General features: G+C 40.1%; 1 protein-coding gene across 5 annotated transcripts in view; it reads right to left on the reverse strand.

Moving 5' to 3' along the window:
* LOC137344390 (homeodomain-interacting protein kinase 1-like) overlaps positions 1–24,016 on the reverse strand; it is a 92,219-nt gene that overhangs the window by 40,570 nt on the left and 27,633 nt on the right. For all 5 annotated transcript variants that reach the window (XM_068007302.1, XM_068007301.1, XM_068007300.1 and 2 more), the window contains one exon: positions 3,092–3,215. In XM_068007302.1, the coding sequence (XP_067863403.1) occupies positions 3,092–3,215 (124 nt within the window). The remainder of the gene's footprint in view (positions 1–3,091; positions 3,216–24,016) is intronic.

The following is a 24,016-nucleotide window of genomic DNA, read 5'->3' on the forward strand; positions in this document are numbered from 1 at the left end:
TGTTTCATTAAATACACACACACACTATGTGGTCACAACATTCCAACGGTATTTCTGCCTGTAGGTGGCGCTGTGAGCATAACATTACATGACAGTGTTATGTGACAGGGCCACCTAAACAAAAAATTAGTAACTCATCTTTGGAATCATGAAAAAAGGAGGAAAAAAATGTAAAAAAGGTGCTTCAGAAACATAGAGCACCTTAAAAAAAAATCTACAAAATGCTAGAGCACAGAAACAAAGAAATCAAACAAGGAAAGAAATGAAAGGCACCTGCAGCCAAATACAGCCTACAGAAAGGCTCCTAAACTCAAACCAGAATAAGTTGAAAACAAATTATGACTCCCCAAGTCCTTTAAGAAGTTGCAGAATTTCTCACCAGGTGATAGGCAAGCAGAAAAATTGCTCAACCACGAAAAAGTGAATTCAAGAAGCCAAAAACCTAAACAGAGGCAAAAATCAGGCAATGAACTAAATTTCCCCCCTCCCATCCCCAGGCAAAAATTGGATGTCGCCCCTCTCCCGTTGAAGCAAAATTCTCAGTCTGATACAGGCCCCCCACCCCTCGCAGTTGACACAGAAATACCACTCCCCAACCCGACAAGTCAAAAAAAGTCACACCATGATACTTCCTAATCCGATTGGAAGCAAAATTAGTTGCCTGGAACTCCCCTCCCCCTGCTTAGCCATTTTAAATTTTGTCCGCTTGCCATTTCCCTCTCCTTCCATTCCTCCCTCCACCCTCCCTTCTCCACCTCACCCTACATACTACCACCATTCCCCTCACCCCCCCTCTCTCACTGCCACTCTCCAGTCCTCTCCCTACACCCCCTCCTCCCCCAAGTATGTCCCAGTTCCCCACCCCTCCTCTTTCCCTGCCCCTTCTCCTCTCCCCTTTAACTCATGCCACGTTATCCCCATTCCCCCCCCCCCTTCCTCTGGCTCCATCTCGGTTCAATTATCTATCTGCCTTCTAAGCCTGCTTGGCCTGAAAAGTGCCCTGGTCTTGAATCCACATGTTCAACACCATGGGATAGACACACACCACAAGCATATCTCTCGTGTCAAGATTAAGTGCAGTCTTAGAGGTTGGCGGCTAATTGGACCAGGGTGAGTAGAATCAATTCAGTCATACATTTAGTCCCTACTTTAATATAATACTTCAATTTTATACAGAGTTAAATAGAATAACTTACTACAATTTGGGAAGCAGAGAAGTAGGGTTGGTTAGAGCAAAGGAGTTTCCTTTTAATACAGGCCAAGGAGCTAGGTGGCAGGAGGGTGTAATTACAGCGTGGCAACTTTACATATTGCTGTTTCCATTATAAAGGTGGACATAGCAATTTATAATGGGAAAAGTTGACAAAAGTGTGATAAAACATGACAACAGGAAGGAAGATGCAATTTTTTTTTGTATAACACACACACACAGGCAGACTGAGGTTAGTATTCAGTCATTTACTTCAACTACTTTGAAACCTAATCCAGACTGACTGGTAGACAGATTCCTTTCCCTGTTGGTTGGAAGGGTTCTTGTGAAATTAGTACAAGTGATTTCAATCCAGTTTCTAATGGGGACTGGGCCACAGCAAAAAAACTGCCTATAATTGAGTACTAGAATTATTTCATATTCAAAGAGACCATAAGGAAACATAAAAATGGAAAGATTCACTGACACAGTAGAAGTGCTGTTTTAAAGCTAAAAAAGGAAACTTTAAGACTTTGAAAAAAAGGGAGCTACCTTCTGATTTTGGTTACACATGGCTTTGACACTGATTGCCCAAAGTGGAAAGATACTTCATTCCCCAACACCAAATTGCACCACTTCAAGGACAAAATTTAAAATGGCTCATCTTAAGACTGCTTGCCTTGTGATCAAAAGCTACATCCTTGCTGCATTTCTGCAGCCATTTTAACCAACCTCTGCTGTATTTTCCACATGATTACCCCAGGCTAATGCCTGGTGGAGTCCATCTTAGCTTATTCATCATGTAGTTTGCTCCAATTTCACACGAATTTCATATGTCCCCTGCATTTACTTTACCAAAAGTAAGTAGAGCAGACTCATGCATTACCCAGACTCTCATCACCTTTTCTGATTTGAACCTCCTAAACTGCACTCGTAACTTTTGGCAGGATATACTATCATTTTTACTGATGGCCATTTGTCCAGCTGCTTTTGTTGAGATATGGTTGGGTTTGATCAGTGGTCCAGATACTTGAATTTTGTTGCAGCAGTGTTTTGGGCAAGCTTAAGTTTATGGACAGTGGAAAATGGGAGGCTGGCCAGGAGAGCATTGGAATAGTTGAATCTGGAGGTGACAAAAGCATGGGTGAGGGTTTCAGCAGCAGATAAACTGAGGCAGGGTGAAGATGGCCGATGTTGCGGAGGTGCAAATAGGAAGTCTTTGTGATGGAGAGAATACGAGGTCGGATAGGACGCTGGCGAAATGGAATTGGTATCGAGGGAACGTAGCTTGTGGCAGGAGCCGAAGACAATGGCGGTCTTCCCAATCTTAATTTTCATCGTGACTACCCATTTAAAACTGCAATATCAATTCATCTTTGGATTAGATCTCTTGCAGATAACGGAAAACCTGTGCTTTTACACTAGTGTCAATTTTGGGAGAGCGACTCTATACTGGCTCCCGGCAACACCTCCCTGTTAACATTTCTACCTCGTGCAGGGCAGAAGCAGAGCCAGTAAGTCAAGCAACAGCTCGTAAATCCAAGAAGTGACTCACCACCAGCACATGGCAAGCTGGGCATTTTTTTTTAAAGAAATATGAAAGTGCCCTTTACCTTACAAACATGCAAGTTGAATATTGGCAGTCTAACAACTCGATTACCACTTTACCACCCCCCCACACAAATCAGGAAAGTATTTAATCCCAATGGGCCTACTGTTCTAAAGCAGATTCCAATTACAATTAATAGTCTCAGCACAAGAGAGTTCTCCTACTAGTTATTAAGAAAAAAAGTAATTTACTACTTAAATGGTGATGTTTTCTTCACTTATGGTGGTACATGATCAGCAGTAATATATACAAATATTCAAAATTTCACAGATTTTATGTAAGGTTTTGCGTACCTGATCATACTCTGATGCACCTGGATACAATGGCCACCCCAGAAACATCTCTGCAATAACACAGCCTAGCGACCACATGTCGATAGCTTCACAGAATCGTAATCCAAGAATGATCTCAGGAGCTCTGCAAACAGGGAAAAAAAATGATTATACTACCACTCATAAAAGATTTATATGCATTACTTTAGTGGAGATTTAAACCAGCATTCTAAATTTAAATAACTAGTTACAAAGCATGCCATTAAACATTTCAAATTTCCCACTGTAATTTCTACAGCCATTACAAAAGGTGCAGGTGTGAACGTACAGCGGCAGAAAATCAAACATTGTAACAGAAGAACCCCCGTAAAATGTTAAAAAGAGAATTCAAAGCCAAGGCAATAAATGCTTGTCCATCTTTAAAAGAAGTCCTAAATTAATGAAAAAAATGATTGGAGCTGTCAGGTAAATATTGTCAATGTTTATGCCAGAACTCCCCAAACACCTAGTTTGAGAAGTTGCTGTTCAATCTGGAGCTACAAAAAGTTCTGCATTCATTAAAAATATTAAATGCTCCAAAACAAAATTTACCTAATATACAAACTTTTGACAAAACATTTGCTGACATCATCTGCAGGCACACAGTCACTATACATATTTATGCTATCAACACATAGCTCTACCTCGCCACCACTTTCCACAACTCTGTGAATCAGTCAACTGAAAATCAGGAAGACCAAAGCAATTGTTTTCAGTCATCATCAACTCCACCCCGAGTCACCAATTCCATTCCCCACCCCAGCCACTCGCTCAGGATGTGCAAAACTTTGGTGTCATGTTTGGCCCTTCAAATTTGTGATCCATTACCAAAACCACTTATTTCCATCCTACCTCAACCTCTCCAACACCAAAACCTTAATTCATGTTTTAGTCAACTCTAGACTATTTCAACAATGACCTCCTTGCCAGCCTTCCATCCCACACAAACTCCAATCTGTTTAAAACTCATTCACCCGTATCCTGTCCCACGGTCAAATTGGATCATTCACCAGCCATCCCTGCTAACCTACAAAGGCTCACTGTTGCTGACGTATTAAATTTAAGATCCTCGTCCTGGTCATAAAATCCCTTCACAGCTTTACATGTTCTATCTCAGGTCAGAGGCTAGGTATTCTGCGGCGAGTGACTCACCTCCTGACTCCCCAAAGCCTTTCCACCATCTACAAGGCACAAATCAGGAGTGTGATGGAATACACTCCATTTGCCTGGATGAGTGCAACTCCAACACTACTCAAGAAGCTTGACACCATCCAGGACAAAGTAGCTCGCTTGATTGGCACCCCCATTCACCACCTTAAACATTCCCTCCACCACTGGCGCACCGTGGCTGCAGTGCACACCACCTACAAGATGCACTGCAGCAACTCGCCAAGGCTTCTTTGACAGCACCTCCCAAACCCACGACCTCTACCAGCTAGATGTTATGGGGCAGCAGGTGCATGGGAACACCACCTGCACATTCCCCTCCATGTCACACACCATCCCGACTTGGAAATATATTGCTGTTCCTTCATCATCTCTGGGTCAAAATCCTGGAACTCCCCACCTAACAGCACTGAGGGAGTACCTTCACCACACAGACTGTAGTGGTTCAAGAAGGCAGCCCAACACCACCTTCTCAAAGGCAATTAGGGATGGGCGATAAATGCTGGCCTTGCCAGTAACGTCCACATCCCATGAATGAATAAAAAAAAGCTCGGTAATGTTCTCCAATTTTCAAATCCCACCCACACCCTCCAGTCCTCAGATATTCACCCCATCCCTTCATGACAGTCTTCAGTTGCCTCAGCTGTACTCTAGAATTCCATGCCTAAACCCTTTAGCTTCATTACTACTCACTGCGCCTTTTAAAACCTTCTCAAAACTCATCTTTGCGACCAAGATTTCAGTCACCTCGCCTAACTCTCCCACCACAGCCTGACATCCATTCATTTATTTCCGTTTCCATTTATTTTCTTCCCCTCTCTGTAAAGTGCCTTCGAATGTTTTCTACATTAAAGGTGCCATATAAATGCAAGTATATAATATATTATGATATAATGATATAATATTTCCAATTTCAATAAACAACCTGTGTTTCTAAAATTGTAAAAATTGTTTCCACTGGTTGACAATAAATACTACAAAAAGCTATTGGAGCTGAGACTATACCAACTTTTAAAGGTAATTGGATAATAATTGCAAAAGGAAGAATATACGAAGATATGGGAAAGGGCAGGGGAATTGCATTAGAGTGGATAACTCAAGTTGAAGAGATAGCACCAGAGTTATGATGGGCCAAATTGCCTCCTTCCCTGTTAATTCTGATTCCAAAGCTAATAGACTAATTATACAGTTAAGAATATTAGAGGTCAAACACGTACCTACGAAATGAGTCAATTGGTTAAGTGTAAACTTGGGAAGACAGGCTGCAATTCACAGGCCATCAAAAAGATACTTTCCCTTCCCATGACTACAGTAGATGCATCACATGGTGTAGTCCTAAAGCATACTGCTAAAAAGTGTCATAGGCTCAATCTTCATCAGGCTTGGCAAAAAGTGGACCCCTTCAAATGACCAAACAGCCTGCAGATACTCAAACAGGAAAAATGGCCGTTTAGGACAGGTACCTGACAACTTCAGAAGCGCGAGCCACTTCTTCAGGAGATGAAGGGAAAACATATGTTGATGAACCAGAAAAATAACTGAATAAAAGGCAAAGTATTATCTAAACACGTCTGGCCAGATGGTTGCCAATTTTAACTAAAATCTGTTGGGCAGGTATCGGCGTTTTTGTTCCATAGACAGGGTGCGCCATTCCAGTATAATTCAGAGACTGTGGATCTATGCCAGTAGTGGTGTCAAGTGTCCTGGAATTTTAGAAGCTAGTCTAGCCTCCTGAAAACCCATTTCTTCAACCTCTCCTAACAATCTTCCTTCCTGTTTGGCAACTGTTTTCATTATGCCTACTTGTGAAGTATCTTGGAATACATTTTTAAAAACATTAAATGTACTATATAAATGCTATTTTATATGTACTTTAGTTGAAATTCTACAATCCAGATCTTTACGTTTACACCACTAAATCTGGCTGCCACAAAAAACAAGGTCTCTGTGCTGTTGGGATAAAGCACCTGAACTTAATAGTGTAAATACAAGGAGCCAGCTCACGGGTGCTAGTCTCCCGGAATCTGAACTAAATGAGCACCACTGTAAAAGAGGATTTTGACTTGTATCGATTAAATCTGGGCCACACCTCACACTGAGGCTTCAGTGTTGCCATTACTGTACATTAAGATTCCTGCCAGGTTCCCAGATTTTAATGTCTGATTGCAGTTACTAAATTTACTACAGTTATCAATCATGATTTGTTAACTGAATTATAAAATTAAACAAGGAACCATAGCATACACTCAAACTTAATACTGCAGAGCAGAAAGCCTCTTGGTAATGTTCAGGAGTTAAGATACTGCCAGGAATGCGCTTATATCAGAAAAATGTGATTCTGAGTACAAGATTTTCCATGTCATGAAAATATAGTAAAACTTGCCATAAATGAGTAAACAGGTAGATTAAGAGTCACCAAATAAAATGCCACAAAACCAAGTGCTGAAAATGTAGTACAAGTGGAAAGTTTGATGTTCTAGTGGTCAATTCAGAAAATATCACAGGAGATAAGAGCCTTTACACAGTGAGCTTCACTACCTGCCCCAAAGTGAAATTTTCTTCATCCAGTGGTCACACTTCCAGCAGGGATAAATGGAGAGGTAAAGCATACCACCTCCAACTTTCCAACCAGCTGACATCAGCTAAATGTGCCTAGTAGGTCTGGGATTTAATACAGACTGTTGTGGTCACTAGGGCTCGGCGTCACACAAGGTGGTGCATCCATAAAAACACACACACACACACACACACACACACACAAATATATAATTTTTTGAGAATTTTTTTATTATTCTTAGATGGGAAAGTAAAAATTAAGTCAGTCATTCATTTTCTAGGACAGTGAATTGGCATTTGTTTGATTCTATAAACTCTCATTCCCCCCACTCCGAATCAAGAAATTGTATCACAGCTATATGGAACATTTTTTTAAAACATAAAATGGATGGATGTTACAATGTGGCAATGAAGAAATCAGATATCAACCAGATCACTGCCAAGATATAATGAAGAATTAAGCCTTTGTTTCTTTTATAATGTAACTTAAATCAGTGGTTTTCAAACTTTTCTTTGTGGGGGCCCCATCTCAATTTCAATACATTCCCAGGAATTTCCTGCCCTAACATTCAAAAGACAATGTCAGCTGCCCAAAGGAAAACAGTGTTATCATTTTAGAAAATACTTTTTAATTAAGCAACAGAGAATCAAACTCAGCCAAAATGTCAGGACAGAAGTTTGATAACGTGCTATAAAATAGGCTTGTTACCAAATTGCAGCCCATGGGATTAAAGGGGCAGTGGCAGCATGGATACAAAATTGGCTAAGAAACAGAAAGTAGAGAGTAAATGATGTACGGTTGTTTTTCTGAAGGGAAGTATACAGTGTTGTTCCCCTGGAATCGACATTAGGACCACTGCTCTTTTTGATATACATTATTGACCTGCACATGGGTATAGGGTCACAATTTCAAAGTTTGTAGATGACACAAAGCTTGGAAATATAGTAAACAGTGAGGATAGTAGCAGATAGAACACAGACAGGCTGGTGAAATGGGCAGAAACATGGCAGATGAAATTAAATGGAGAAGTGTGAAGTGATGCATTCTGGGAAGGAGAGGCAATATAAACTGAAGAGATGGTTAAGGGAAGATTTAATAGAGGTGTTCAAAATTACAAGGGGTTTTGATAGAGTAGATAGGGAGAAATTGTTTCCTCTGGTGGGTGGGTCAGGAACCAGAGGTCACAGGTTTAAGATAATTGGCAAATGAACTAGAGTGGAGTTGAGGAGAATTTTTTTTTCCCCAGCGAGTTGTTATGGTCTGGAATGCACTGCCTGAAAGGGTGGTGGAAGCAGATTCAATAGTAACTTTCAAAAGGGAATTAGATATATACTTGAAAAAGAAAAATTTGCAGGGCTATGGGGAAACAAAGGGGTGGGACTGACTGGATAGCGCCTTCAAAAAGCCAGCACATGAATGATGGGCAGAATGGCCTCCTTCTGTGCTGTAAGATTCTATGATTCCAAGTAATTCAATTTTTCATGAACCACTTAGCCAGACGTACAATCAACTTCAAACATGCTCACTTTGCACCAATATCATTTCAAACATAACCACAGAAATATTTAGTAAAAGGCAAGAGTTATATGATCCGAAGAGAAACCAGAGCACAGTGCATGCTCTTAATATAGCCACACTAGTTTTACACCAATTCAAGCAATATTTTAAAATAAAATAAAAATTTAAGCCCATTTTTAAAAAGTGTGTCTAAGAATACTGTACAGCATTTTATAAATATAGAAATCATGACGGGGTGATGGTCGACCCAAAATACAAACATCTCAACTGTTCCATCTTGCAGTCGGTGTCTTTCAATCTTTCCTAACCACCACTTCCCAATGTGGATACTTGCACAGTCGTCACAAAAGAAACCCACTGCAAAGTGATTTCTAAAAAATTTCCAACAATAAAGGTGTTTTTTCAGTGGATTGGTGCCAGCATAGGTTAAGAACGTGTACAGTTTGCATATATTTTATGTTGACCATGACCATTACTTGCACTATGTACAGTACTGGCATATCTGCCATCATACTAAAATCTTATCACATAGTAAGTTTATTCTGAAAGTTTTACTGGAACCCAGATGTGTGTATATAGAAACCAAGTTGGTTTCATACCAACTAAAATTAGTTTCCAAGCTAGTACGGGGTGAAAATTTGAATTGAAGTTTCAGGCATATGCAAACGAAGCACAGCAATCAGTATTTATGACAGCAACAACACAAATAAGCACTCGCAAAAGACTCAGGGTACACTGGTTTGTAACAAACTAGTCACATTCCCAGAAAAAAAGCGGTATCATTTGCATGCTTGTGATGCAGAATACTGCAGTTAGCAAAAAGAGCGTATGCAAATTGTAACATTGCTATAGGTTATTTTACCACAGCTCATACATGCTGGAGTCTGGCCAGTCACATTACATTGGGTATCAAATGCAAATTAAACCCTCTGCATTTAGTGCCCTCTCCCCACTAAGGTGAATGGCCGACTGAGGAAAGTCTCCTTCTTACAAGATCAAAAGGTTCACACCACTTTAGCCCCAAGTAAATTAAAACATGTTAGAAATACCTAAAGTTAAACATGTTCGAAAGCCAAATGGTTAACAGCATACAACTCTAAGGCAGTTTAATTCCTAATCTGCTGGCCACAAAAGCTAGCTCCTTCTAAAAGTATATGGTGTTTGAAACACGAATAGAAAACTGTAATTTTTAATATATATAAAAAAAATCATGGAAGGGACCACATTTAAAATTTTACAATTTCGGAATGCACGCTTCCTTTAAGAGTTAGCGTGGCAATTCATTTGATCATTCATGTTCTGAAATAATTAAATCATATATTCACAGGTGCTATGCTATCCCGGTCACTAATAGACTCAGTAGATTTCAAACAAAATGGGTTGTAGAGAAAACAATGCAGTCACCAACTGATATTAGACAAATACATATATTATATATGCATAATCACAGGAATATTTTTGGAAGGTACGGTTCACATCACAGCTGCGTAGAACTATGGTGTACACCTTTTAAGGAGCACTTTACTAAAATTCTAGACCACTTTTACTTAAGGAAACTATCAAAAAAACTTGAAGTAACAGTCTAACAAAGTAATGTGCATTTCAAGTCTTTCCAAAACCTGCAATCAGCATTATCTCAGTGAGTAAACTTGCAGCAGCAGTGAGTATTCATCTAAACGCAAAGGACGCATTTCCTGCCTACTAATGCCTCTAATTGTAAGTTGACTTAATAGCACAACAGTCTCCTGGAGTAAATCATCCGACACAAATCCATAGCATGACAACATGACTTTATATTTCCATTTGGTGTCAGCCTTGGCTGACTGGTAGCACTCTTGCCTGAGCCAAAAGGTCGTGGGTTGAAGCCCCATTCCAGAGACTTAAGCACATAACCTAGGCTGGCACTTCAGTGTAGTACTGAGGGATTGCTGCACTGTTGGAGGTGCCATTTTTCAGATGAGACATTAAACAAAGGCCCCATCTGCCCTCTCAGGTGGACATGAAAGATCCCATGGCATTATTCGTAGAAGAGCAGAGAAGTTTTCCCAGTGTCCTGGCCAACATTTATCCCTCAACCAATGCCTAAAACAGATGCGGTTTGTACGACCTTGCTATGCATAAATTGGCTGCTGCACTTCCTACATTACAACAGTGACTACACTTCAAATGTACTTAATTGGTTGCGAAGTGCTTTGGGATATCCCGAGATTGTAAGGGCACTATATAAATGCAAGTTCTATTTTTCTATATAGCACGTAGAAAATTGTCACTAGGCACTTCACAGAAGCGTAATCGAACAAAAATGGACACTGCGTCAAAGAAGGACACATTAAGAGGTGACTAAAAGCTTGATCAAATCAAAGAGCTAGGGTTTAAGGAGGGTCTTAAAGGAGGAGGGTGGCAGAAAGGTTATGGGATGGAATTCCACAGTACACGTCTAGACAGCTAAAGGCACGCCCACTAATGGTGGGGCAGAGGGGGATGCACAAGAGGTGACAGTCGGAGGAACAGGGTTGTTGGGGAGTTAGGGAGGGGTGAGCCCATGGAGGGATTTAAACACGAGGATGAAAATTTTAAATTTGAGACACTGTGGGACCAGGAGCCAATGTAGGTCAGCAAGGATAGGGGTGATGGTGAACTGGACTTTGTGTGGGATAAGAAACATACTGAATTTTGGATGAGCTAGTTGGGAGGGTTGAGGGTGAGAAGCCAACTAGGAGACCAATGGATAGTCGAGTCTGGAGGTGACAAAGCCACAGATGAGGAAGTAATATTATACAGGCCACACCCTCAACTGGTCTGACTCTCTCCAAATTGGAAGCACCACAGATATAACACACAGTCATGAATTTGTTCAATGCAGTTTGTGGCAATGCTCCCTGAGGGAGCAGCGAACATCCAGTAAAAGACAGCAGTGTTAAGCATAGCCAGCCATTTCAGTATATAAACACAAGAGGAGTAATGTATCGACATATTAATGCACAATGGTCCCTATGGAACACTGTGTTGGCCTTTCATGTAAACACTGGAGCCAGCAAAACGCTAATTCATTGCAACAGTCACTGCACTCCAAAAAAGTAATTAATTGTGTGAAGCATTTTAATGTGACATGGTGCTACATAAATCCAAATCATCATCTTCATTACTGCTGGCAGTCTTGCTTCTGTTAGTACAGTAAAGAGCATTCTAATTTTACCATTGCATTTACAATCATAGAAACATGAATGTAGCATGAAACCAAGCGTGCTAACAGGGTACAATATCTTTAACATTACTGTATAGTGTTATAGGTTTCCATGTAGTTCAAGGCCCTTTATTTACTTATCTGAAGCAATTTCAAACAGCTGGACCAATCAAGATCGCAGAGCCTCCCAATATACACATTATAAACATGCATATGAAAAGAATTCTGGAACAGGTGTCTTTCTAATAGAAAGCTCAAGAATTTGACAATCACCTTCTAAAAAGTAAACTGTGACCACAGTGCACTATTCCTCCTCAACCTCAAATCAGTTCTAGAGTATTTGCTTATCTGTTCAACTGCCTTACACAGTACTTTGGTCACCATGAGACTAATTTACTATTGTACAAAATGGTCATTTACAATTCAGTGGGATAGCTGGCTTTTTAGCACTTGAAAGTATGGAATGTTTTTTTTTTAAGAACATTTCAAGCAACAGCAGCAATCCCCTTTCAACGCTAAATATAAACATGCACAGTATTAATCTCTCACTGCCAATATACAAGCAACTGCACAGGATGTGAATAAAACACTGCAACTATATCTTCCATGACCATAACTCCACTCACAAACAGCAAGGATTTTACAATTGTCCATATTCTTCAAACTAAATTTTAAATTACTTTCTTGGGCAAAATGTTCCGACTGGATGCCGTAAAGTCGTCATTAATTTTCTTCTCTCTTCCAAACTTTCTGCCCTTCATCGCCTGATAGTGTCAGTTCTTGATGAAGTATGGCTCTTTGAACACTAATCAATTTTCATGCATAAGCATAGGCAGTGAGCATCAGGGGCTATATGACAGTGTTAATAACACCCCTCCAGTTACCAAAATATTGTACACTGGAAGAAAAGGAAGTTTAAAAAAAAAATCAACTCCAAACCATAAACAAAATAAAAAAGGTAAATGACTAAGTTTTACATTCTAATTAGATGGTCATATCTTGCATACACCCATTTCCTGGATCAAACTTAATCCTGGTTATGGTGAATTGCTGGTAAGAACTACTTTGCCAATTTACAAGTTCCCAGCCCTTAAAAGTTCTCAAGCAAGACCAGGTCTGCAGACTGCTGGGAGGGTTTCCACTAGAACATATTTGTGAATTGCTGAAATCTTTGCTAGATTCTGTGATTAAGAATAGTCTAAAGCTAGAAAGGAAGAGCATTTTAAGACTCAATGACATCCATTTTGAAATGAACAGGCGAGAACCCAGAAAACAATGTGAATGCACAAATGGATGTAAACAGAGCTTAAACTGAAGGAGGTGGAAATTATTGCATAACTTGAAGTATTGATTCCCAACAGTGTGTGCAGCACAAAATGTGTCAACGGATGCAACAGCTCATAGGGTAGTTGTATCTATACCTTAAAACTAATTTAGAATAGCAGCTACAGCAATCTGCATTGATTTAAAATTCCATCTAAGGTTTGGATTACAGAATAAATGAACTTAAAAGCAATTCTAACCAGTTTTTGGCTTCATGCAACAAACTCTGTACTCCTGCCCTTGATTATATAGTTGTATTTAGAATGCTTAAGCAGAACAATCATCTGCTGTAAATAGATCCAGGAGTTTATATAATCAGGAGGCTAATCCACAATTCTCAGTGTATGTCCGCACGTTTACATAACCATAGATTTTAAGAGGAAAGATTGTTTGATCAATTTTATTCTACCATGTTTTATTTTTAAAAGAAACACAAGCCAATTTGCAAGTCCAGGTTGAAACTTTCTGCGACGTAACCAATTTAATGCACCATCAGTAAAAAGGCTGTTTACTATTAGGTTTCAAGCCCACTTGGTTAACAGCATGCTCATTATGCCTTGCAACGGATGACGAATGTGGGGGGGAAAGGCAAAGTTTCACATGACCCGATCTAAATTCTGAGAACTGGAATATAAAATCAGAACATACAGAGTTCAAGATAGTGACAGACAAGATACGGACTACATCTTAAATTACCAATTCAAATTAATCAGAAGTTACATAGGTTATTCCCTCAACTGTGGTCTTACTGCAATTCTAAACACTAAACACAATTCAGATCTCAATATCTATGGGCAAAATGACAACATTAATAAACCAACAGTCATCAGCCAATGGCCTAGTGAGTAAAAGGCACCACCCAGAGTAGCACTAGGCCATCCAGATCAGAAGATCACAGGTTTGATTCGCAGACTGTGCAGAGTTAGCTGATCTCAATCAACTTAGCAGTGGGATGCTACTTGGTCTCAGTACTCCTGGGCTTGAAGGAGGGAAAGAAGGAAGAAAGAATAGTCCGATTGCTATTCAGTGACCCCTGCTGGAAAGTGCAGGTGTGTTGATGTCAATTAAGGGCAGGGCTGGTTTCAACTGTTTTGCCCTCCATGGTAAAAAAAACTGCTAAAACTCACCATCAATTCACACACATGAACAGACACTTGGTTAAGGTACCTCATCCAAGCAGCAATCAGCATTTTAGGAGAGGTGTAAAACAGTGGGAAATCACTGGCAGCATGTATACATGTTCTAGCATACTGTACTGGAATTTCCTGATCTCCATACCAGCCAGGAAGATGCCAGAGACCTGACACTTATCCAGACAGCTGAATCAAGAATGGCATAGCAGTGGCTTAGAAGCTTATGTACACATTATCACATTTGTAAAGGTTTTCAGCACTTTTTGGAAGGGTGGGGGTAGGAGGGGGAGAAAAATTAATTACTTAACAATCTCAACCCCCTTCAGTGCCTGCTGTCATGTGTAACCAGGAAGTACGGCATGTTAATCAGAATCTATCTCAAATTCCAATGTAAACTGATCACTGTTTTCTACTTTGACTTAATTTGTGGGTGTGACTTCAAGATTTAGTGCTTCCTACTAAGCATTTTCAAGCTACCTCTGAACAATACTTGCCGGGCGTCATGCTCACTTAAACACATACCATGCCGAGACAAGCTCCCAAAATTCTAATCCCAGCATGCATCATCTTAACAGTGACAAAGTATTAATTGCTCTCTGCACATTAAGAGTCAGCTATTCTGTTCTGCCATCTCAGTGCATTGACAATCTCTTTATTAACTTTGTTCCTCTTTAGCTTTATAACAATATCTCCCTTGTACAATATTGACATAACCAACATATACCATTCAGGCTAATTTGTAGCAGTCTAGGCTCCCAGTAAGAAGCAGAAAGATAAATAAGAAAGCTACTTCTGTTGTGTTAACTCTTTCTGGAAGCGACTTGCATCTGGTAATGACAACATAAGAAAATAAGAAATAGGAGCAGGAGTCGGCCAATCGGCCCCTCGAGCCTGCTCCGCCATTCAATAAGATCATGGCTGATCTTATCCTAACCTCAAATCTAAATTCATGTCCAATTTCCTGCCCGCTCCCCGTAACCCCTAATTCCTGCAGTTTGTGACTGCAACTGAAGTAAATTTACTCAAATTACTTTCATTTTAAGCAGAGGAAATGACAGTGAATAAAATGCACCACTGGTTTAGGTAGGGGCTAGTCACTGAATGGTGGGGAAGAATTGCAACAGGGCAGAACAGAATCATAGCAAAAATACTACAAATGGAAAGATGAATGTGTCAAAGCAATGACAAGCTAACAAATTGCTTGGTTTTTTTTCCAGTTCACCAAAAAGTAGATAATAAACTTGATTAGCAATGGTACTCTTCCCACCCAACTTTAACTACGAAATGGATAGTAACTCCTTACAGTCAATACAACTAATACAATGCTACAACCAGCACTAAAAATGTTTGATGCCCAAATTGTAAGACAGAATGGGAGAATAATTCAAAAATCATTCATATAACTTAAATTTGGCTATAAAAACCATCCTTAATGAAACAGGTTTACAGTTCGGACATTTATGGGGTGCAAAATGCGATTTGAAGCACTGCATCCAACAGACAAGGTGAGATAACAGCAGTGAAAGTCATTTGCCATAAACAAACCTTCCACCTCTATATAATCACAGCTGCATCAGTTCACAGGAAAAATGCATGAGCTGTTGTGCTCATCTATACAGACTGTGATCAAACAAGACTTTGTGCATGAAATGTTTTTTTCACACTGCACTCCTTAAGATCCATAAGGAGGAGCCATATCTATGGAAAATTACCCATACGGCAACCAGGGCAGAAGCAGGAGGCAAGTGGACTGCCAAAGGCCATGTGCAGAGTCATCAGCATTTACAGCTCCAGGAACTCTCAAAACAGTTCAACATAGATCAAAACAATTTTAAAAAATGGATTTTTAGTCTGACTTTTCCAATTTCACTGTTTATACTGTACTGTTAAGATGCAATTCGCCACAGCTTGTGTCAACTCGGCTGCAATTTCCCCACTAAAAACAAGGTATTGGATTTGTTCTAGGTATGGCATAGTAGAGAGGTAATTGATAAGAGATGTGATAAAAATATGCTCATCACTTCCCAACACTCTTCCACAGTTTGCGAAATTTATCTGGCCAACTAAAGTTTTGAGGGAGTTCACTTACATAATTTGGCAAAGCCATTTTAAGAGCATTTTTATGTGTTACATTATCACTGGTACAACAATACTAAATGGCAAAAAACAAAACAAACAAATCTGGGACTCTCAGCAATAAGGGGTGTGTATTAAATAGGATAAAGACAGATTGATTTAGGAGGCTTAATTGAATTATTCCATTCACAATGCAACTAAGCCATGATGCCTTAGAGTCTCTAGGGCTATCCACCTTTGGATAAACTACACACTGAACATTCAGAATTTTGCAACCTGTGTGCTTAGAGTACACAAAGCAAGAACTGGAACAAGGAAGTGCAACCAAGACCATAGGAACAGGAATCAGGACTGGTAACACAGCTGTAAATACGACATTTGAAAGAAAATTATTGAAAAGCTTTTAACACGAAAGTTCGATACAGTCCTACTTTTCACATTAATGTCACATCTACAAAGATTCCAGAGGTTTGTAATCATTTTTTTTTCGTTCAGGGGATGTGGGCGTCGCTGGCAAGGCCAGCATTTATTGCCCATCTCTAATTGCCCTTGAGAAGGTGGTGGTGAGCCGCCTTCTTCAACCGCTGCAGTCCATGTGGTGAAGGTTCTCCCACAGTGCTGTTAGGGAGGGAGTTCCAGGATTTTGACCCAGCGACGATGAAGGAATGGCAATATATTTCCAAGTCGGGATGGTGTGTGACTTGGAGGGGAACGTGCAGGTGATATTGTTCCCCATGTGCCTGCTGCTCTTGTCCTTCTAGATGGTAGAGGTCGCGGGTTTGGGAGGTGCTGTCGAACAAGCCTTGGCGAGTTGTTGCAGTGCATCCTGTGGATGGTACACACTGCAGCCACAGTGCGCCGGTGGTGAAAGGAGTGAATGTTTAGGGTGGTGGATGGGGTGCAAATCAAGCAGGCTGCTATGTCCTGGATGGTGTTGGGCTTCTTGAGTGTTGTTGGAGCTGCACTCATCCAGGCAAGTGGAGAGTATTCCATCACACTCCTGACTTGTGCCTTGTAGATGGTGGAAAGGCTTTGGGGAGTCAGGAGGGGAGACACTCGCTGCAGAATACCCAGCCTCTGACCTGCTCTTGTAGCCACATTATTTATATGGCTGATCCAGTTAAGTTTCTGGTCAATTGTGACCCCCAAGATGTTGATGGTGGGGGATTCGGCAATGGTAATCCCGTTGAATGTCAAGGGGAGGTGGCTAGACTCTCTCTTGTTGGGGACGGTCATTGCCTAGCACTTGTCTGGCGCAAATGTTACTTGCCACTTATGAGCCCAAGCCTGGATGTTGTCCAGGTCTTGCTGCATGTAGGCATGGACTGCTTCATTATCTGAGGGATTGTGAATGGAACTAAACACTGTGCAATCATCAGCGAACATCCCCATTTCTGACCTTATGATGGAGGGAAGGTCATTGATGAAGCAGCTGAAGATGGTTGTGCCGAGGACACTGCCCTAAGGAGCCCCTGCAGCAATGTTCTGGGGCTGAGATGATTGGCCTCCATCTTCCTTTGTGCTAGGTATGACTCCAGCCAGTGGAGAGTTTTCCCCGATTCCCATTTCAATTTTACTCGGGCTCCTTGGTGCCACACTCGGTCAAATGCTGCCTTGATTTCAAGAGCAGTCACTCTCACCTCACCTCTGGAATTCAGCTCTTTTGTCTATGTTTGGACCAAGGCTGTAATGAGGTCTGGAACCGAGTGGTCCTGGCGGAACCCAAACCAAGTATTGGTGAGCAGGTTATTGGTGAGTAAGTGCCGCTTGATAGCACTGTCGACGACACCTTCCATCACTTATCATTTGGAGTAAAGGCTTTTCATCTAGTGATATATAAAAAAAGCTTTATGCATTATCCCATTTTAAGAATTAAACTGGATGTAAAATTTACTAAAAGTGACAATTTCTATTGAGATCATTATTTAGTTTGGATAAGGCATCAACTGATAATTTAATCCAGAATGCATTTGTCCAACATCGACTCGAGTGACCATTAAGTAACTGCCCGATGGTACAGTACATTGGTACTGTGCTGTAATGGCCATGGAGTTAGATGACATGGGTTCACACTATAGTTCCTAATGTTGTAAATTCAGGAAGACAGTGAATGGAAATTAGGCACTCGTGCATGGGAAGACAGAATCAGACGAAGTCAATCCAGACAGGTCTCATTTATCATAATGATTTTTATTACCAATTTAAAAACCCACATTTTTCAAGTTATATTTTTAGCATCAAAATGGGAGAAAAAAAATGGTAAATTCAGAGAAAAATCAGTTAAAAAAATTTGAAACATTGTTAAAACTCAAGAAAACAAGTTAAACTAAACATCACAATTTGGGGGAAGGGAGCGAGAGAGAAATGGCACGTGAGGTGAGAGAGTGTATATGTGGGAGGTTAGACAGCACATGCACGCAAGCGGCAAGAGAGAAAAAATATACAGAAAGAGGAGGGAAGGAAGGGCGGCGGGGGGGGGGGGGGGGGGGGGGGGGGGAGAGACAGACAGACAGACAGACAGACAGACATAAGAGTATGTGAGAGAGAAAATACCAAGCATTGGAAAGAATATTTCTGGAAATATAGATTTTCAATTTGTACTCTTAAATGTTGTTCAAATCTGAAGATTTGATGGAGAAGATGGAGAAAGAATGTTGACAGAATCTCCTGAAAACAAAAATAAAGTGATGGCACTCAAAGATAAAGCAAACCAAGAGAGCTCATGAAAATACCAGAGCAGGTAGATCATAGTATGAGAAAGAATGTCTATGTAAAAAATAGGGAAAAAATATTTTAAAATTATTTTCTGTATACAAATTATGTATAGATAGGAACGAGGACTGCAGAAATACCATATTTTTAAAAATTTTAAAAAGAGAAAGAAAATTGAATGATTGTGATTTCTAACTCAATTTGAATTTGCTGCATTTGGCCACTGGTTCTGAATTGGCAAATGATACTGACTTTGGAAACTAGTTCCACAAACAGGTAAAAGAGAACAGAAGTTGCATTATTTTCTATGTGTCCTATTCTGTGTTGGCAAAGCAGGTCAGTCACTGACCTTATGACTGTAAGATTGTAGAGATAGGGGGCAGCAAGAATGAATAAATGCAGATAGACGATCCAAAGGTACGCACACATCATGTGTGATGTCAACACAGCAGGTTAAAAAAAGCAATGCACATGCTGACATCACTGATGTGACACATATGGACCTGATTTTGGGTATGAACGTCAGTGTTTTGGGGGGCAAATTTGGGAAGAAATCCCAATACGCCTGGGGAAAAAAAAAACTTTTTTTTTTAAAAATAGAAATCAGTTTTTAAAAAACAACAATTTCAATGATCCTTATGCATCTTTTAATAGACACAGTTACAATACAACAGTGGTGAATCCCACCCTATTCATCTGAGGAATGGTGCACAGATACCTGCAGTCCCAACTTAGTGTGCACTCAGAATGTGGAAGAGTGAATTGTGTCACAATTGTGTTACAAGCACTGCACAACTGACCAAATGACTTCCTTCATTGCTGAAATTTCCAAGATTCCACAACCAGAAATGCAATTTCGCTGATCCACAGACTATCAGCACTCCCATGCAGAAATACTTCACAGGGAATTTGCAGAAATACAGGGAAATAACTTCAGCAGTAAAGGGCTTAACCACGTCTATAATATATTAAAAATCTTACATCTCTGCACATTTCCTGTCATCTTTTGCCATTATAAATTCCTATGTCCACATTTATAATGGAAACTGCATATATAAACTTGTCATGTTGTAGTTACTCCATCCGGCCAGGAGAGACATTGCTGTGCCACCACCACCACCAAGGGTGTAATTACAGCGTGGCAAGTTTATTTAGGCATTTTCAATTATAAATGTGGGCACAGAAATTTATAATGGTAATATAAAATTAGGGACAAACTGTATTAACTTTCCAAAAATGTATTAACTACCATAAACCAGAGTTTGAAGTAAAACATAACCTGCCACCAGCCAGAAGAGTTTTTTGGTGCACTTCTGCAATCTTTAGAATGACTAATTTATACAAGGCACTAGCTTTCGGTTGGTTAGTTGTTTTTCTAAAACATGCTTAAGACAGGATGATGTTGCACATTAGACTCCTAATGCTGTGCAAAAGTAATATCAGATTCAGTCCCCCAACTCTGCTGAGCTTATTCTCAACCATGCTAATTCCCCTCTAAACCATTCACACTCCTTAGTAGCCACCTCACAGCAGCACTGACACAGGCCTGAAAGCAGATCACCCTCAGTCAAAGCATGGCCCACAAGAACAGGGGGAACTTATCTCAAAATATTGGGGAGCATCACTAGATATGGTCTAGTTTGGATGATTTGACTGATGCAATGGAAAAGACATGAACAGTCCCCAAACAGAACAGGCAGTCAATATCAGCTGTGGCACTGCAATGTAACTTGGGCCCCACAGATTAGGGTTGTCATAGATCTTTAAAATCACAAACAGATTCTCTCTTCCCTCTTTGCATGCCCTCCACACCTCTCTGCTGGCCTGACCCAAGACTAAACACAGACTAGGACCACAGGTGAGATCAAAGTAACACCTTGCAACTACTGCAATTACACAAACATTTTGGCTGCAAGACTGCATCCACCAATTCTCTGAACTAAACAGCAGTAAACTGGCTCACAAGTTATAGATTTCAGCATTTACAAAATGCTGTAATTAAATCTCTATCCATTAATACATTAGATGATTGCTTTAATATATTCGTATATGAACCTGAATTGCACATGTACCTTCCCCAAGAGAAAAAAAAACAAACATGCCATATCCCATAGCACTCTGGCTATCCAATACATCTTGTATGATTCCCAAATGATCATTTGTGTCCTGAGAGCACTATTAAAATATTCAAATGATGCAAGAGTAATGACATGATGCCTCCTGCCTCATTTTTTGCACGTTCACACAGATCACTCAATTTTCCAGTTCTGCAGCTGTCTAAATCTGCACTTGGGAGTTGAGTAATTATGAATATGGCCTGATCCCAGAAACTTGAGTGCTTTTAGCACATGACCATTCCAGTGCAATCTACACCAGTTCTTAGCCATTTAGAAGTGACTTACACCAATACATGATCAGCCCAACTACACAGCAACATACTGAGGAATTCCATCTCAAGCTATGATAAATACCATACAAATGTCAGCACTTCTGTCCGATTATGATTCACTTATCCCTTCTTCCCCTCCAGTTAAAGTCGACTAATTTTGATTTTATTTTTAAATGTTGAAGTGGCTATAGTTGCCATTAGTTGACAATTTGCCCTATGTGGACAGGAGATAAGAAACTCCACTGGTTGCAATTTATCTCAGTTTAGATATTTACAGTGAAGACAACCCTCAAGAATGTGTGGTCTGCATATATACTTCTCATCTCTGCTCGTCATACCTGGGTCTTACCAATTAAGAGCCAGAGCCACAAATCGACTCACATTTCCAGCACCAATTGTCCATCTCAAATAGAGGCACAGAAGGAGAGAGGCTAGAAAAATGGCTGCTGTAGAAAACAGAAACAGTATGTGTGTATTCGGGGGAGGGGAGGACTGAAGAGAAGAAGCTCTGCAGACTGGGATTAAGGGCGTACCACGGCATCTAACCTGTGCCAGGATGGATGATACCACTGGGAAAAGTATTCCATTCCTTAGGATGTATCAGTGTGATCAGCACAAATTTAGTATTACTAAACTAGTCAGTCAACTGATGTTCAACAATGAATTTGAGTCCATGAGAAGTAAAATTTGATGCACCAATAACATTTCTTCAATTTGAGGTGTGTGGATTGATAGCAAGGCATTATCTCTATCTAATGGCCATTTTTAAGAGATAATATAGATAAAATGGAATTGCAATGATTTCTGTAGGCACAGTTTGCATGCAATACATCAAAGTAATTTTGTGACATAGAATTTGAGAAACTGCAGACTTCACACTGTACGTAGATGGTATTTACTGAAATTAGCAATCCCAGTTCACCACAACTCACAGATCAAGTAAACAACACCTCAGTGATAAATGGAAACAAAATTACCAACACTGCACATTTCTTTTCAGGTTCCTCATACCACCCAATTCCGACTCCCACTGCACGAGTTTTTATTTGACAAGATTCCACATAATCTATAAATCGCAAGAGCAGAGAAGGTTAAGGGGAGATTTGATAGAGATGCTCAAAATCAGGAAGGGTTTTGATAGAGTAAATAAGCAGAAACCGTTTCCAGTGGCAGAAGGGTCGGTAACCAGAGGACACAGATTTAAGGCAATTGGCAAAAGAACCAGAGGCGGCATGAGGAAAAAAAATTTATGCAGCAAATTGTTATGACCGGGAATGCTCTGCCTGAAATAGTAGTGCAACCAGATTTAATAGTAACTTTCAAAAGGGAATTGGATAAATACTTAAGAGAAAAATTGCAGGGCTATGGGGAAAGAGCAGGGAAGTGGGACGAATTGGAAAGCTCTTTCAAAGAGCCAGCACAGGCACGATGGGCCAAATGGCCTCTTTCTGTGCTGGATCATTCCATGATTCTATACCTTAGTTGCAGCAAACAGGACAAACATTGGACAAATAGTCCAGTCACTTCAGATTGTCCCAGCCCAATTTTAAGACTGCTGCTACTCATTTAACAGGCCAGTATCAAGTCCCAATATATTAAATGATCAGTATGTACCAGCACTTTCATTTTAACAGGATATACAAAGTCAGCAACTGCATATCTAGAATTTCCAGAATTCTACTAAATTACCCTCCCCAACTATCAGCTTGAAAACACATCTCTCTGTGGATGGATACATACACACACACATACATCTAAAGTTTAAATTGGGAATGAAATTCTCTACTGGCAGACAAAAGAACAGCAGCTGGTGAAAGAACATCGGAACAGTCAGCAATTTTTTTTTTAAATATGCAAAAAGACCAAATGGTAGCCTGATGCAGGAACTGGCTTTAATCCTGAAAACACTAGAAATACACAGCACTGGTAAAGACAAAAGACAGGTTAATGTTGTGGAAATGAACTCTCAGAGCTGGAAAATAAGTGAGTCCTTTATTGAAACTGAACAGAACAAAACAAAAAGGGTAAGAAAGGCTCACATCTTTCAACTCATGTTGATAGAGATGGGGGTGGGGGGGGAAAAAAACAGAAGAATAAAATAGAAAAAGGAACATAGTGAGTTAGAAGCAGGAACAAAGCTTAGCTGAAAAGATGGATCTTAAGAATATTTTTAAGGTGAGAAGAGAAGTAAAGATGCATAGGGGTTTAGGGAGGTGGAGGAGGGAAATGGAAAATGATGCACAAAACGCCAGATTTGGAGGACCAGAGTGTGTGAAGAGAATGCAGAGATAGGGTGTGGTGAGGCCATAGATGAAAACTAGAGGGTTTAAAAATGAGGGCTTTAAATTCAATGCCTTGGAGACAAAAGGCCAATATTATTCTGCAAAGATGGGAGTGACAAGTGAACAAGTATTATGTGTTGAACAGGATGCTGGAAGCAGCACCAGCATCAACCACCACCAAACAGCCAATGAACAACTTGCATTTATATAGTACTTTTAAAATAGTAAACACTCCAAGGTGCTTCAGAGACGTGAAGAAAATAGATGCCAAGCCAAAGGAGGAAAGTTGGTCATGGATATGGGTTTTTAAGGGGAGCCTTAGTGAAACAGCCAGATGGTAAGAGTTTCTTTGTGGTACATAGCTGTTCACAATAAAAGACTCAAAGGCTAAGCACAATTAAAATTTTTATAGTTTAGAGTGCCTGATTTTTTTAAAAAACAAAGGCCACCAGTTTAGCAATGTTTGATATTGTATTTAAAATTATATTGGATTTGGGATGTCTACAAATATTGAAATTTGGATAGCTATGACACATATTTGGATGGGCTTCTCACAGAAGTTGATC

The sequence above is a fragment of the Heptranchias perlo genome, chromosome 27 (assembly GCF_035084215.1).
Source record: "Heptranchias perlo isolate sHepPer1 chromosome 27, sHepPer1.hap1, whole genome shotgun sequence".
NCBI lineage: Eukaryota > Metazoa > Chordata > Chondrichthyes > Hexanchiformes > Hexanchidae > Heptranchias > Heptranchias perlo.